This window comes from Apium graveolens, chromosome 10 (genome assembly GCF_009905375.1).
Source record: "Apium graveolens cultivar Ventura chromosome 10, ASM990537v1, whole genome shotgun sequence".
NCBI classification, from domain to species: Eukaryota; Viridiplantae; Streptophyta; class Magnoliopsida; order Apiales; family Apiaceae; genus Apium; species Apium graveolens.
This window is the reverse complement of record NC_133656.1, coordinates 216035160-216052331: the sequence shown is the minus strand read 5'-3', so window position 1 is coordinate 216052331 and position 17172 is coordinate 216035160. Positions and strand designations below refer to the sequence as shown.

The 17172-nt window shown below is 25.7% G+C and overlaps 1 protein-coding gene and 1 long non-coding RNA gene across 2 annotated transcripts; one reads left to right on the top strand and one right to left on the bottom strand.

Moving 5' to 3' along the window:
• Nucleotides 1-693: 693 nt before the first annotated feature.
• On the bottom strand, nt 694-2659 carry LOC141691794 (protein FAR1-RELATED SEQUENCE 5-like). The gene is made up of 5 exons (XM_074496550.1): nt 2402-2659; nt 1713-2305; nt 1561-1650; nt 1114-1412; nt 694-755 (listed from the first exon to the last, which is right to left on the bottom strand). Exons 1-5 carry the CDS (start codon nt 2657-2659, stop codon nt 694-696), a joined length of 1302 nt encoding a protein of 433 aa, XP_074352651.1.
• Nucleotides 2660-14289: 11630 nt separating this feature from the next.
• Nucleotides 14290-15867, top strand: LOC141692998 (uncharacterized). The gene is made up of 2 exons (XR_012562985.1): nt 14290-14744; nt 15458-15867. It is a non-coding gene; the product is annotated as an uncharacterized LOC141692998 (long non-coding RNA).
• Nucleotides 15868-17172: the final 1305 nt, after the last annotated feature.

Sequence of the window (17172 nt, the reverse complement as noted above, 5' to 3'; positions counted from 1 at the left end):
AAAAACAGATAGAAAAAGCGCGTCAAATATATGTTGCAAAGATAATACACTCAAAGTACAATTATTTGAAGGAGAAGATGCTTAAAGAAATCAAGTCAGCATGTCAGACTGTGGGAAATTAGTATTTGTCATTTCAAAAAATTTGTTAGGATCTATGATGGTGGATACTTTTATTTTCAGACTTAATGTTGCATTGCAAAACATAATCATTTAGTACTTGTCAAAAAAGCTTTATATTATTTAGTGTTTTCTATGACTTTGCTTTAACTTAGAAAGTATTTCTGCTGCTATAAGGAGAAACAGAACTCATGGTGTCAATCAAATAAATATTGGAGTATTTTTAAAACCCAAAAGGGGAATTTGTGAACCCTAAAGGGTTAAAATTTAATAAATTAATGTACCTTAAACCCTAATTTTCCCTTCAACTGTATAACTATCAACAACCAAAGAAAGATTGCTGAAACATAAAAATATAAAACATTCTTTGTGGAAATAATAAAATGACCAGCTATTGAATCATAACATTCAAATGTCATTACATTATAATAGCAATCTGGTTATACTGAAAATTAAAGTAAAAATAATGTATCCTATCAGATCGTTACATTAAATGGTTCGCTTCCAAAATTAACAATTCACAAATTAAAATCACAATTCACATTTATGTTTCAATTCCTTTTCAGCATAACATCCTTAATATCCAGATGACATATCAACAAGTATTTGAGTGGATGATGGATACTCTTGTACATTACCTGCACAGATAACAAAATAGTGATGAATAAAATAATAATAGTATCCAACAACAATGCATTGTTAAATAATTTATGTATACAAATAGTTAAGGCATTGTATAAAATGAATATGTGTGTAGAGCTCTTGCTTGAATGACTGCTTAACAAAATGAATAACAAAAAAGAATATTAAAAAAATCAAGAAGTTTAGAATGTTGATAACAAACAAGGTAAATCATATCAATCCATTCAAAATGTTTGCTCAAATACAGGGAATCACATTTTCTGATCAACAAAAGATTAAAAAAAATTAAAACTATTATTATTTTGATCAAGGTAAACTTAAAGATAATGGGATCAAAATTTGAATATTGTATACCTTGATTTAAAGTAGTTTGAACACTCTGAAGAGAAGATTTTGTTTGCAGCTGGATTAGTTTACTTGGACACTTGCGTGAATCATGGTATCCTTTTGAATTACAAGTTTTGCACATCCTTAATTTTCTCTTCTTCCCATCACAACTTAACTTTGCAGGGCCAGCAATCCTTTTTCTGCTTCCTTTGTTATTGCTTTGTAGTGGAGGAAGAACTTTGCTCAAACCAGAAGGCCTAACACCAAAGCACTCTTGAAGCATATCATCTTTCGTAACACCAGAAATCTGAAATTTATCAGCAATACTGATTTTTAAAGATTTCATCCCATCCAACATAAAATTCAGTCCATCAACATTACTTCAGACACTTCCGAAACAGCCTTGAAATTCTGACCATATTTGCTTTGACGTGTCTCTAATTATAGAACCATTGCTACGTTATGTTTCTTTACCAAACTTTAATTTGAAGAATCTGAGCTCTGCATTTCTCATCCAACGAGTGCACAAGAATTGCTGAGGTATTCTTTCCACACCCCAAAGACCTAAAATATAGAAACAATGTCTACAAAGATAACCCACTCTGGTGAAGAGCTTACACGAGCACTGAACATCATTCTTCAAGAAACTAAATTCAACCACAAAGAATTTTTCATCAAAGCTTTTATCACGAACAACATATTTATTTACACCATCAACAACAATTGGTTGGCTTGCCAAAATAATATGCAAACAACTTGACCTAATCTGTTTCTGAACCTTATAGAACATCGAACGAGTGTAAAGATGAGACGCATGCTTTTCAATTTGCTTTTCCGTTACAGATTGTGGAATACATGTGTCTCCATCATTTAGCTTTTTATTTTCATAAATCTGTTTGTCGATGGCACTCTCGTAACACATATAGAATTCAGAAAGAGTGTCTCCTTTCTGCACAAAGTGATTAAAATAAAAGTTCATGCTTTCTGACCTTGACGTGGTTCTAAGCAGTGCACCCATTGGCTTGTCCCCGAAAAAAGCAGGTATCCAAGATTTCCTCATAGAATATATATCTTTCAACCATACATGATCAGTCAATCCAAATTCCTTCAACACAACATTCCATCCTTCTTCAAATTCAGCTATCGTCAAATGTGATGACCACACAAATTTATTTAGTTTATCCATAAAACCAGATTCAGCATAAAAAACAGGATCAACCTATATACAAAATAAAAAAGGCATAGTTACTTTAAGCATTGCAAGTTAATATGTGCGACAAATAAACAAAAAGATGTCATTTAAAATAAAATATACCTTGGATGGAAACTTCTGCATTATATGCCATATACAGTATCGATGAACAGAATCAAGAAACACTTTAGCAATTGCAACTTTCATGGCAAGGCACTGATCAGTAATTATGCATTTTGGAGTCCGGCGAAAAACTTTGAGAAACATCTCACATGCCCATGTAAAATTTGTCTCATTTTTAGAATCAAGTAAAGCAGAAGAAAAAGTGGAACTTTTCCAATGATTGTCGACGCCAATGAATGGCACAAAAAACCATACCATACCTGTAGTATAAAATAAACAAGAAAAAGTGTATATTAAATAATCAGATTTGACAAAATAAAACTAAAGCATCGAATCTTAATTTAATAAGTAGTATCTGATAGACATTTTGCAATACTTACTTATTAGTACGATATGTCACATCGAAAGATACAACATCACCAAATACATCATAATTTTTTCGACCACGAATATCAATCCAAAATAGACGAGTGAGGTGACCATTTGAATCTGTCTCATACTCATAAAAAACCCTCCATCACATGTATCCTATTTGATCTTGAATTTTTGAAGTAACATATCTGCATCATGCTTTCTAATATACAACTTGATATCTCTCATCCAATTTTGAAAATCCATAGTAGTAGGTCCAACATCAGAGTATAAACTAAATAAGGAGGTATAGATGCTATGAGCCCTTAAAGCGCCAATGTTTGATTTTGCAGCATCTAAAAAAAAATGTCGCTGAAATGCAGTCATAGTTCTATTCGCACGAAGAAACTTTTTGCCCGACTCAGAAGCTAACGGATGATTGTGGCCCTCAACAAAAGTGGAAATTACATACTTATCAGGGCCATCAGGACCAATGTACTTAAGAATAATTTTCGCATTACAATCACATTTTTTGGTGACTGTATTCCTCTTTCGAATTTGATTACCAACAGTATTAGATGCATGCGATGATTCTGATTTAGAATCAGATTCCTTTATCTTACCAGTTTCATGGTATCCTGCCTTCTGACAAACAAGATATTTTGACACAACAATTCTATTCCTCACCTTATGTGATGATTTACGAACATTAAAACCCCCCCTGCCTTCCATATTCAGTGTAAAAATCAAAACATGAGTCAATATCTTTAAATCGCTGACCAATATATGGTTTGAGTTTTAGGTCAGGAACTTTAGGATTCCAAACTTGAGTAGTCCTATTAAAAGATTCATCAAACCCTTCTATCAACTCTTCAATCATATCATAACCCTCAGAATCACAAAATACTTCAGCCATATGATTATGTTTGTATTCCCGGCATTTACTGCATGACATTAATAAAAATTAAAAGAGAAGAGATATCAAACATTAACACATAATGTAACAAAAAAGAATATTTATTTCATTATAATAACAACATTCTGCAAAAACAATAATTGGCAACCAAATATATGCGACTTCAAAAAATGACAAAAATCATGATATTGTGTACTACTCAACTTAAACATTATATAGATTCTTCAAAATATAGCACTGAACATGGCTTCCAATAAAAAGAATTCATATTTTTTTTATTCAAGTATAGAACATAAATCGAACTATTAATATGCAGACATTATAGAATCAAAACTAAATTGATATATAACAGAATATATAAATAACAGTAGTTTGAGTTCATCAAATAAGATTATTTAATCTACAAATCATGTTTATTCTATAGTGGAACATCAAATGAACTTATAAAAATTTGTTTACATAGTAAAAAAACAACAATTAAACCAAAAAGTAAAATATGAAACTAAATAAAATGATACAGTAGAACCTAAACGAACGTAAAGCTCTATTCTTCTCATATGAATGATCAAATTTATATTTCACTAAAAAAGACGGTCATACTTAATATAGTTAATCATAATTCATCAAATTACCTGAATGATCAATATTTTTTTTGTTGATTACATTATAGAAGCAAAAAATGTTAAATATTAACTGAATTCAATCAACAATTAACAAACATGAATAAATTTAAAAATTTAACAAAATATAATCTTTACTTTACTAAAGATCGATACCTAAATTAGCAGAATTATTCAGTAAAATGAAAATTGAGGATTAAATGTGAAAGATGAAAACAATTACCTGAAGAAGACTGAATTTCAATTGTGGAGTCAAAAGTTTGAGCTTGATTTGACGAAGAAGCCATAGATTGTAATAGAATCGAGGAGATAAAAGGAGATTTACTGAGAAACGGTGAAGAGAATATTGAAGACTAGATCAAAATTACAGAAAAGCAACAGAAATTGAAAAGAAAGAGTTCGTAGGAAAGAAGTAGATGATGAAACTGAAAATTTGAACTATAAACTCAAAATTTTAACCTCGATTGCAAGAGATATCAAGTGAAAGATGATCGAAATCACTGAAAAAGTGACAAAATCACCGGAGAGAGCTCGTCGGAGCATAACAAAGATGCGTGGATTTGCGTGTATATAACTGCCGAGCTGTAGATACAACTATCTCAGTATATTTGTCGGTAAGTTTAATTATTTAATGAGAACTAATATGGATCGTTTATTTATTTTTAATCCAAGGTTCATATTAAACAAAGGGGTTCTCTCTAAACCTCCATATAAGAGGGCCCTCTCTAGAAGGATGGTCACTATATTATAATAGACAAAACATTAAAAGTTTGGTAGTTAGTCGTTTGGTACTTGCTGAAATTACTTAATTACCCTAACTTAATTGTTCTAATTCTAATTATTTGGTCGATCAATTCTAATTCTAATTGATATTGAAGTCAACTTCCTCTATTGATTTACCAATTTCAATTTTATTTTATATCGAACTCTGTATCATTATAATTTATATTAAATTCAACTTCTTCTACCAATTTATATTTTAAGTCATAATGAGTTCTATATTATTTTAATTTTTTACTTCGGGCTAAATTAAATTTAAACAAACTAAATATAATTATTAATATTTAGTTGATATATTATGTGAACCAGGCTAAGATAAAATAACAATACTATCAATCCACCTAAAAAATTATATTAATGAACTTTGATAAATAAAATCATATATGTTATTTATCCAGGATAAAAAAAATACATTATACAATTGATTCAGACTAACACAACACTAAAATAAAAATACAATTCCACCAACAAAAATAAAATCATATATATTAATTATTCAGTCTAAAACAAAATTATCTTATTGATCCATACTTTAAAAAAATTAAAATTAAACTAAGAATAATTAGTTTGATTTGATCGGTGTATTGGACATCGGGCTAAAATAAAATAATGTAAACCAGTGATCCGAGATAAATCAAATTTATATTAGACTAAGTAAAATTCGTATCCTATTGATGTGAACTAAAAAATCAAATTTTAATAAAACATAAATATTATTTTTTAAAAAAATACACATAAAATTATCAATAAAACTATATTGTTCAATCAGTAATATTATCTTTTTGAAATTTTTTTTATAGAGTTATTGTTAATCGATTAAGTAATCACCATGATAAAATAATATTTTTTAAGGTCCCAACATAATAGAGACATTATATTTTTACCCTCAATAAAATAATAACTTCGTGATAATAATATTCCCCCTACCAATACTATCACTTTAAATAAGTTTAAATATTTCAAAAAGTTTTGAACATATTCGTCTACTAATATAATTATCATGAAGACATCTATACTTACTATATTATAATAAACGAAATATTAAAATTTGGTAGTCGGTGGGTACTTGGTGAAATTACCTAATAACCCTTACTTAATTATTTCAATTCTAATTATTGGCTCGATCAATTTTAATTCTAATTAATATTGAAGTCAACTTCCTCTATTATTTTATCAATTTTAATTTTATTTTATATTGAGCTCTATATCATTATAATTTATATTAAATTTAACTTTTTCTACCAATTTATATCTTAATTCATACCGAGTTCTATATTATTCTAATTTGTTACTTGGGGCTAAATTAATAAGCAAACTAAATATAATTATTAAGATTTAGTTGATATATCATGTGAATCGGGCTAAGAAAAAATAATAATATTATTAGTTCTCCTAAAAAAATTATACAAATGAACTTGGATAAACAAAATAATATGTTTTATTTATCTAGGATAAAAAATACATTATACAATTGAATGAGACTCACACAAAACTAAAATAAAAATGCAATTCGACCAACAAAAATAAAATAATATATACTAATTATTCAGTCTAAAATAAAATTATTTTATTAATCCACACTTAAAAAAATTGAACTAAAAATAATTAGTTTGATTTGGTATTAGACTAAGTATAATTCGTATCCTATTGATGTGAACTAAAAATTAAATTTTAATTAAAACATAAATATTATTTTTTTTAAAATACACATTGAATTATCAATAAAATTATATCATTCAATCAATGATATTGTCTTTTTCAAATATCTTTTATAAAATTACTGTTAATCGATTAAGTAATCAACATGCTAAAATAATATTTTTTAAGGTTCCAATATAATGAAGATAATATATTTTTACCTTCAATAAAATAATAATCTCGTTATAATAAAATTTCCCTCCTTACCAATGCTACCACTTTAAATAAGTTTAAATGTTCTAAAAAGTTATGAACATATACGTCTGCTAATATAATTATTATGAAGTCATATCATTTAAAATTTTAAATGAACAAAATTAAAAATTGAATTCATAATTTTTTTAAAATATTATATATATTAAAAAAAATCCGTGCGATCCGTGCATCGCACGGGTTTTAAACTAGTATATATAAATCATGATTCAGTTGATAATTTATACAGTACTATCTATCTATACAATATTATAATAGACGGAAAATTAAAATTTTGGTAGTTGGTTGGTCACTACTTACTGAAATTACTTAATTGCCCTTATTTAATTATATAATTATAATTACTGGGTCGATCAATTCCAATTTTAAATGATATTGAAGTCAACTTGCTATATTGCCTTACTAATTTCAATTTTATTTTATATCGAACTCTATATCATTATAATTTATATTAAATTCAATTTCTTCAACCAATTTAAATTTTAATTCATATCGAGTTTTATATTATTCTAATTTATTACTTCGAGCTAAATTAAATTTAAGGAGCTAAATATAATTTAAGGAGTAGTTGATATATAATGTGACTTGGGTTAAGATAAAATAATAATATTATTAATCCCCCTAAAAAATTATACAAATGAACTTTGATAAACAAAATAATATATTTTACTTATACATGATAAAAAAATACATTATACAATTGATTTAGACTAACACAAAACTAAAATAAAATACAATTCGACCAACAAAAATAAAATCATATATACTAATTATTCAATCTAAAACAAAATTATCACATTGATCCGGACTCTAAAAAAATAAACTAAAAATAATTAGTTTGATTTGGTCACTGTATTGAGCATTGAAATAAAATAAAATAATGTAAACCATTGATCCGAGATAAATCAAATTAATATTAAATTAAGTATAATTCGTATACTATTGATACGAACTTAAAAATCAAATTTTAATTAAAACATAAATATTATTTTTTTAAAAATACACATAGAATTATCAATAAAACTATATCGTTCAATTAGTAATATTATCTTTTTCAAATATCTTTTATAGAGTTATAGTTAATCGATTAAGTGATCATCATGTTAAAATAATATTTTTTTTAAGGTCCCAACATAATGAAGACATTATATTTTTACCCTCAATAAAATAATAATTTTGTTATAATAATATTCCCCCCTTACCAATTCTATCAGTTTAAATAAGTTTAAATGTTCTAAAAAGTTATGAATATATATAAATGAACAAAATTAAAAATTAAATTTAATATAATTTTAAATATATATATATATATTATTAAAAAAATATGTGGGATTCGTGCATCGCTCAGATTTTAAGTTAATACTTTTTATTCGAGAAAGGTAAGAACAATTCTGTTACCTTTTCAAAAGGTGCACAACAGTTGTTCGGTCTATTTTAATTATTTTAGATGTTGTATTATTAGTGGTGTAGTGTACTCTAGTGTGTTCTCACAATAGTCTGCCCCTATATATATATATATATTTTTATGTCTATGATATTTAAATTATCTCATAATTGATTTAATTAATTCATGATAGTTGATTTGGACGTCTTATTAATATTAATTTTCTAATTTGACTGAAAAATTTGATTGGAACAGATAAGATTGAATTATTTAGCAAAAAAATGATTGAGATTAAATTAAATTTTATAATAGTGAAATGAGGAAAAGTCTTGACCCTGATAATAATAACCGAGTGCAGGCTTAGATACAAGCAACGCGAACGAAGATGATCTAAGCATATTTAACTTTCACGTTACGGCACCAAATTACAGATAACGTGAATACTTAATTTATTACTGAGCTCATGTGATTAGTTTTTTTTTTGAGCTCATGTGATTAGTTGTTTTGCTGCACTACTTGCATATAATATATGCTGCACTACAGCATATAATATATTCTAATTTCTTTCAATTAAATTATAACAGACCAGATTTCAACCATCTTGAACATGTCTTTTAATTTTAAAAATTAAACATCGGGTCATACCGAACAAAGGCGTGGTTATTGTAATGACGTGCATTTGAGTTGAGGAAGTCCCACTTCAACCCCTGCAGTATTACGAATTAGACTAATTAATATTTTACATTCCAAAATTTTGCTTTAATCTCATTTTAGTATTATTATTTTTAATTTTAACAGTTTATATCCTAAATTTAAAAATGGTAATTTTTTCCATCCCTTTGCTGATTTTGACGAACTCAGACGTTAACGTTAATATTCAAAAGGACATTTTCGATAACATTTTTATATTTCAGTTTGTATCGAATAATTTTTCTCAAATTTTACTTTGCATCCTACAGTTTTGTAATTTATGTTATCTAAAAATAATGGTAATTTCAAATTATCAAAAAATAATCGAGTTGTATTATTTTTATATTCACATTAGGATTTTAAAACTGGACCAGTAGTTAATTTGGTACAGTTTATATGATTTTTTAACGCGGAATTTTTACTATTTTGGTTGTATATTAAGTTTTAAAAGTCAATTTATAAAATTTTATGACTCACACAAAATTTTAAGAATTTATAATACGATATTACTTTATATTTTAAGTATTGTACAATTAGATATCATATAATATTATATAATCTTGACCGTTTAAAATAATTTTCAAGTATTAGAATGAGACTATCTTTAATTATTCTCATTACGCTTATTTTATTTAGCTAATGATTATTTACTCTTTTTTTTAATATAATACTCCTTCCGTCTCATAATTGAGGCTACTACAAATAATAGTACCATAACCGATTTTTAAAATTTTCTTTTTTTGTATAAAAAATTGAAAATTAAATTTTTATTTAGAAGAAAAGAATTTAAAAAAAAATTGAGGCAACTATATTTCAGAAGAGTTTTAAAATGCGTGTCGAGCCCCCGTCGCCCAATGTAAAGAATTGGGTGGGATAGAGGGAAAATAATACTTCGACTTATTATATTTTATTTTAAATTATATCCAAACTTGAAAAAAGGAAATTGAATTATTTTAGATAAATTTATTTATTTACTTAAAATAATTGTGGGATTGAAACTATTATAATATAAAGTTATAGACCTAAAATGAGATTAAAGATAAAATATGGGATGCAAACTGTAATTTAAGTTTGCATAGTTTTTTTTGAAAATATATACATTACCAGAAATACCTCTATAACAATAACGTTAATGTCTGACTTAACGTAATAGGATACTTATTGACGGCGTTCGCAAATTTTGGGGTGCAAATGGTTTTAGTTTAAAATATTAAACCTGAATTGAGATTTAGCCAAAATTTTGAAATGCAAAATGCAAATTAATCTATGAATTAACATGGAAATAAAAGGAATAAAAGTTTGAACATGTTAATTAAACAACTACATTAGATCTCCGTGGTTAGATTATAATATAGAATATATGGTTTAATTAATTAGAGGTTAGAGCACACGTGTATTATTAAATACTAGTTCATAACTCGTCCAAATCACGTATCAAGTTAATTTATTTAAATAATTTTTAAAAATAATAATAATTTAGATGTTATGTCAAAAATTTCTAATTTAATTACAAAACCCCGTCCAAACTATCCAAACTATTTCGTGGTGGGAAATATTTTCCAAGATATTCATTAAACACGAACGTGGATAATACGTGTATTGAATATACATCACGAAAATGTATATTTTATATATATCTAGGTATAAATATGCCGAACATGTGCATGTTTTCATAATTTTATTTAATATATGATACGTACGTTGAACATTCGTATTTAGTAAACTCAAAACTCTAATGGAGTGATCACGCATAAGAAATATGTGTATAGTTCAAACAAAATATTAGTACGCATTAGTTGACCGCTTTTTTAACCACTATTTCACGCTAATATGTATTTTCGGGTATCCGGATTTAAAATTGGGTAATCCATGCATTTTTTTTCTTATACATCACCATAATTATCTCAATATATTATTTATAACAGTATAATTGATTATTAAAAAAATTACAATTATAATATAATTCTAATAATCATATAAATTTATTGAAAAACAATCTACAACTATACAAAATATATGAATCTAGAGGTAAAATAAAGGTGAGAACAAATCAGTAATTATAGTTATTGTTAATTTATTTATTTTATTTACAATTATATTAAGAAAAGTAAAAAAAATGTAATATACATGTGATAAATACATATTTTGCGTTAGAATTATAATGAAAAAGATTATAATAATATCAACGATTTTATTATTTCACTTAAAAATACTATTGAGTTATATAGAGTCACATCAGAAATAGGATTATCGAGCTGAAATAAAAATGGGAATAATTGTAACAAGATTTCAACAATTTAGTTATATTTCATTAAAAATAAAATAATATAGTGTTGTATTAGAAATAGGATGATTGGAGTTTAATCAAAATATAGGTCAAACAAAAATAAGGTGATATTAAATTTGTGACCATTTAAAAAAGGGTTTTACTTATTAATTAAAGTACGATATTTGTGTTATGAGTTTAATAAAATGATTATAATTATTATACGATTTTAAATATTTTATTATTTTATTAAAATATACTATTGAGTCATATGTGAAATAGGATTACTTCGTTGAAATTAATATAAAAATTGCAATTAAAAAACGGGTAAAATAACACGTATAATATTATAAGTCAAATAAAAGTACAATAATATTAAAATTTATACATTCAAAGTTATAATAAAATTAAAAAAAGGTGAAAACAAAAGTTGAAAAAACCAAAAATAAGCGAAAACAAAGCACCACTTAAAGAGTGTTTCACTTATTAATAAAGTTTATTATTTATAATAAACAAAATGATTATAACAATAATACAATTTTAAAATTTTATTATTCCATTAAAATATAACTATTAAGTCATATCAGAAATATAATTACTGAATTGAAATCAATATAAGAATTGTAATTAAAAAGCGAGTAAAATGATACATATAATATTAAAAGTCGTATAGAATTTAAAGAAGAATAAGTTAATGATGCTTAGAAATCAAAAAGTTTATTTAAAATAGAATTCTACTAATTATATTAAATCGAAACAGCTAAAACAATATATTTATAAATAGGAGTATGTTACTTTATGTATATTAATATATAAAATTAGGTTGGTTATCACGAAGTATAATAAAAATATACAATTCTAATTATTATATTAAAAGCAGTATATGATTCGAAAAAACTAAAAGAATATATATTTATGATTGTTATAGTGCATCTAATATATTGAATTAGTAATAAAGAAGAAAATTAGGAATACAAAAGTTAATGTCAAGAGGTTGAAATCAAAATAAAATCAAATTTAATAAATTATAATATATGTAGAAGTATAATATAATAAAAATAAAACCAAATTTAATAGAAATATAAGATATAATCAAATTTTAATAAGATTAAAAGACATACACAAGTAAAATTATAAATTATAAGATATACATGAGAAATGAAACTAAAAGTTAGTGATATCAAAAATGGGTTAAACCAAAATTAATACTTATGATTTGTTTATTAATAAATATTATTAATTTTATAACTATACTAACTCATTTACATGTATTCATCATTAAAAAAATTGCCGAGTGCCTGTTCTATAAAACTAAGTTACAAAAAAAGAGAAAGTCTTAAAAAGTTAATCGAATTATTTATCAATTTCAAAATATTTAATAAATATGGTCAAAACAAATATGACATTGAATTTTAAAAGAATCAATATTATTAATAAGGGAAATCACATATAATTTGATTTTAAATATAACCAAATTATCAAATTTTGGCACTTCTATTCTCTATAAACTTTATTTTTAATATAAATCAATTTCTATTTTCTATAAACTTTATTTTTATTAATCACTATTTATTCAATCTTCTATTTAATTTTATTAAACAAAAGTATTTTAAGCGATCGAATTTATGAATTATATCAAAATTTTATTAAATTGCGTTAAATTAAGTAAAATAACATAAATTTATTTTTAATTTGGAAAACTACTAAATACTAGGTAAATTATTAACAAGAATTGAATTATGTTCATTGTAAATCTTATTTTCTATTAGTTAGTTTCCATTCTACTGTCAATTTACTTATAATTGGATAATATCATTTTCAAAATAATTAAGTAATAATAAATAATTTTAATAGCAATTATTAACTTTTAAACCGAAAATTATTAATTTAACGATTGTATTTGTTACTGTTCATCACAACAATTATTTACTTTTAAGTTAAAAATCTTTTTTTAGCAGTAACTAATTTATGGATTTTATTTAGATTATATTAAATAATATTAAATTAAGTATAATAACATCTATTTACTTTTAATTTGAAAAATAATTTTTATCAATAATTAAGTAATATTAAATAAACTATATTGAAAATTTTAATTATAAAATAATTATCAATTAATATTAATTAATATTAAATTATCTAAAATAACAAATATTTCGTTCATAAGATAAATATACAATTCATTTCACAAAAACAAAACTAATATGTTAGATTTTTATATCTATTAAAATAATGCAGAAGTAGTATTTACGAGAACTAGAATATACTAGGAAATTTCATAAGTTATTCGATTTTTTTTAATCACATAACTATTTTTTTTCAAGTATCAATTTAATATTTTATATTAGTATATTAATTTCAATCAGTGCCAGTTTTTCGTACGGGTAATCAACTATCTATATATAAATAAGTGAAATCATGTTTTTTTAAAGTACTCAAATACCAAAATTTTATACTCACTAGAAAATTATACAAATATTTTAAAAAAATTATGTAATTAAATCTCAAGTAACACAAATTTACTTCTACTCTCTGTAAATTTTGTTTTTAATTCAATTTTTATTTGTTAGTAGACATTCAATTGTCGGTTGACTTTTATATATTGATATTAGTAAAACTTAACATATTAGATTTATATAAGTAAATAAATAGGTGCATACCTAGAACTATAATGTAAAAATTCTAGAATTACACTTAACTTTAATTTTTTTAAACTACATAAATTAAAAGCATTTATTTATTATATTTTAATCTTGATTCCGTATTAATTATCAAGTTCAATTTTATATAAATAATAATTTTGATATTATTTTTAATTTCAAACCGTGCTACATTACTAACTAGTTAATCATTAATTTAGTTGAGACTTGAGATCAATATATACAGATTAAAAATAGATTAGTAAACGAATGTTCATATGAACCTTGCGTTGCTATTTTGTAACGACTTAGTATATGAGGTCAATGAGAGAGTCAATGAGCATTTGATGGTGCATTCACAAAGAAAACAAAGTAAAATACCATTGGAGTCTCCGCCAAAAACTCTATAATATGCAATACAAACCAATTACCTTTTGATCACATAATTATATTCCTTCCATACATTCATTTTTCTTGAAATGCATGAACATTTTTTCTCACTTGTTTCCTCCCATTCTTTATTGTGATGTCGCTCTTGCGGTCATCTTCAGACCTTAATAAAATGTTCAACTTTATACTTTTTGATCAGACCATTCTTTGATCTCAACATAATCTTTACATTCTATATATACAGCTAGAGAAAATATAGAGGGAGAGAGATGGATGATTCTACGGGAGCTGGATTGGTGGCCGTGATTGCAGTTTCGGGAAGCATAGTGTTTCTCTCTCTTCAAGTTCATAAGCGCCTCCTCTCTGAATTCATGGAGAAGATTGAAACTGAACTAGGTAATTTTAAGATTAACCATTTGTTTTTTTTACCATGTGATCTGATCTAACGTAAGAAGTAAGAAATAAGGTTGCTGCATTTTGCACTAGAATTTGTTATTTTTGTTCCTTCACGGTTGTTATAAGTAAGAAACCTTGGACCTTCTTAAAAAAAGCTTTGGTCATAAAAAGTCTAGGATGAGTGTATGATTACTCCAAGATGATGAGAAATGAGATTACTCGATGATTATTCCAAGATGAGAAATTTATACATGAAGACAATTAGATTGATCCGATCAAGGTTATTATAATCGGAGTATATGTTAGTCTAAATTATAATAAAGTCAAGAAGGGCTTGTAGAATTCATTTAATTTATTATTACTTAGTTAAAAAATAAACTGATTTTTCTATTTTAGGATTAAATAGAGTATTATATATAGAACTACTTCCAGAATGATAATTTGAAATTCTTTTAAGGAAACAGAAACAAAATTACATATGTTTCACTGTTTGTAGTCAAAATTTCCATTGATAAAATCTGCAGTAAAGTGAAAATAAACTTCAATTTGAATTGTACCCATCTCTTCTAGTTGCAAATTTTAGTGGCTGCATGAGCATGACCAGTTCAAAAGCATTCAATCATTAAATATACAAACTTATACAGTAGTTGACATATATATGTTGTGGTAAATATTAGACACTAAACCTTAGTGTTTTGGAATTGGACATGCAGGGTCTGGAAAAGATGAAACGAAGAAGAGAGTTAGATTTTCGAATAGGGATAGGCAAATTAATGAGATTGAAAACAAGAAAATGAGAAGCAGCAGTGGTAGGTCAAGGTCAAGGGGTAAGCATGGACATTTGGAGGAAGGGTCGATGCCTGGGAATTGGCAAGCTTTGTACAAAGGAATTCTTCAGTACAGAAAGCTATCCACCCCTTGTATTTAACCCACCTTCGCAATTTTCTTTCTTCAATTTGCTATGTAGACATAACTTAATTAGTGTCTGTTATCTATCTTTGCAAAATGTTCCAATTTGTTCTTCTTTTTCTTATCCGCCGGTATGTAAAAGTAGAACCAATTGTCCTTGTACCCCTTTGATCAACACAATTTATCATGTATTCATGGTTTGTATATCCCCCTATTTTTTTGGTGTAATTTTTTCTAATTAATCACTCATCACAGAACACTCACAATACAAATCATTCTGACGTCTGTAACACATTAGTATGATTGCATCAGATAAACAGCAGTTCTCTCATGCGCATGCTGGACAAAACAAGTTGATTCATAAACAGTACTCTATTTCTAATTGTATACAAATTTTTTTCAATATCAGACATGTATTTAAGGTGAATATAAAGTATATTTTTATAATTTTTTTTTATATTAAACTTTAGATAACAAATTTTTATTAAAAAAATTATTTACAATATTATACTTTAAAAAAATATTAAAATACAGTCGAGTCTCCATGCGCAATATATACTGCCAGGGGACAGATTAGGTCAACGTGCACTTAAATTTTTATACACCTGAACACTTATACATACACTTACAACGATATTAGGGATAACTTATCTGTATCGCAATCCATAATAAACCTTATTTCTAGTCGTGACCATTTAAATGATCATCCAAGGCTGAAAGATTGTTTGTTACAGATTTGGTCCCTGACAAATCTTTGTAAGGAATCAAGCCCCGTTATCACATTAAGTTGAGGTACCTTGTTAAGGAATATATAATACACTTAAAAGGTAGTAGTATTCAATTCTAATCAATTGGTAGTTTCGAAATCATATTAAGTTTACTCAGCGTTCAGGACTTCTTTAATTATGACTGAGCAAAAAATCGAAACAAAACTGAAATCGAATTGAAATCGGTAAAATATTGAACCGAATTAAAATTGAAAAATCAAAAATTTCTTTCATTCAATTACTATGCTTCACATCTAAAAGGCAGGGAAAAAGATAACCTAGAGAAACAGATGTATACTCGCACCTGCAAACTATTTTACAGTAACAAACATTTAAAATAATTTTGAAATCTCTTGTATGCTCTTTTGGTCCCTGGACAATGTTTAGTTTGTAGTTTGTTACCATTTTTATTCTGATTATGTAAGGAGAGATGTATTTAATTGAGATAATTGAGATGTTAAAGTATTGATAATAATTCATGAATTTTAAAGATTTTCGTTGATTTTAAATATTGTTCGTAGATGTTAGGAATATGTGTATTAGTTTGATGATAAGTTAAACAAAACACTTAAGTAGAAATCTAGTGTTTGTAGCCTCAACGGATAAGATCATCTTGGCTATCCGTTGAAGGAGTAGCTTTACTTAGCAATAAGTTTAGTATTGTAGCACATTTCATTCTCTGGATTCAAGTTGTAATTCTTAGATGTTGTAGGAAAGTATCAGTCATGTTGACTACTAGTGGATATGCAAAT

What these genes read in the sequence shown, in the direction of transcription:
- LOC141691794 (XM_074496550.1), bottom strand. Translation starts at nt 2,659, where the DNA reads ATGGTATGGTTTTTTGTGCCATTCATTGGCGTCGACAATCATTGGAAA. An exon ending in TGCAGAAGTTTCCATCCAAG is followed by an intron (nt 2,306 to 2,401) that starts GTATATTTTATT and finishes TTTTGTATATAG; the next exon opens with GTTGATCCTGTTTTTTATGC. An exon ending in TTCTTGAAGAATGATGTTCA is followed by an intron (nt 1,651 to 1,712) that starts GTGCTCGTGTAA and finishes TCTATATTTTAG; the next exon opens with GTCTTTGGGGTGTGGAAAGA.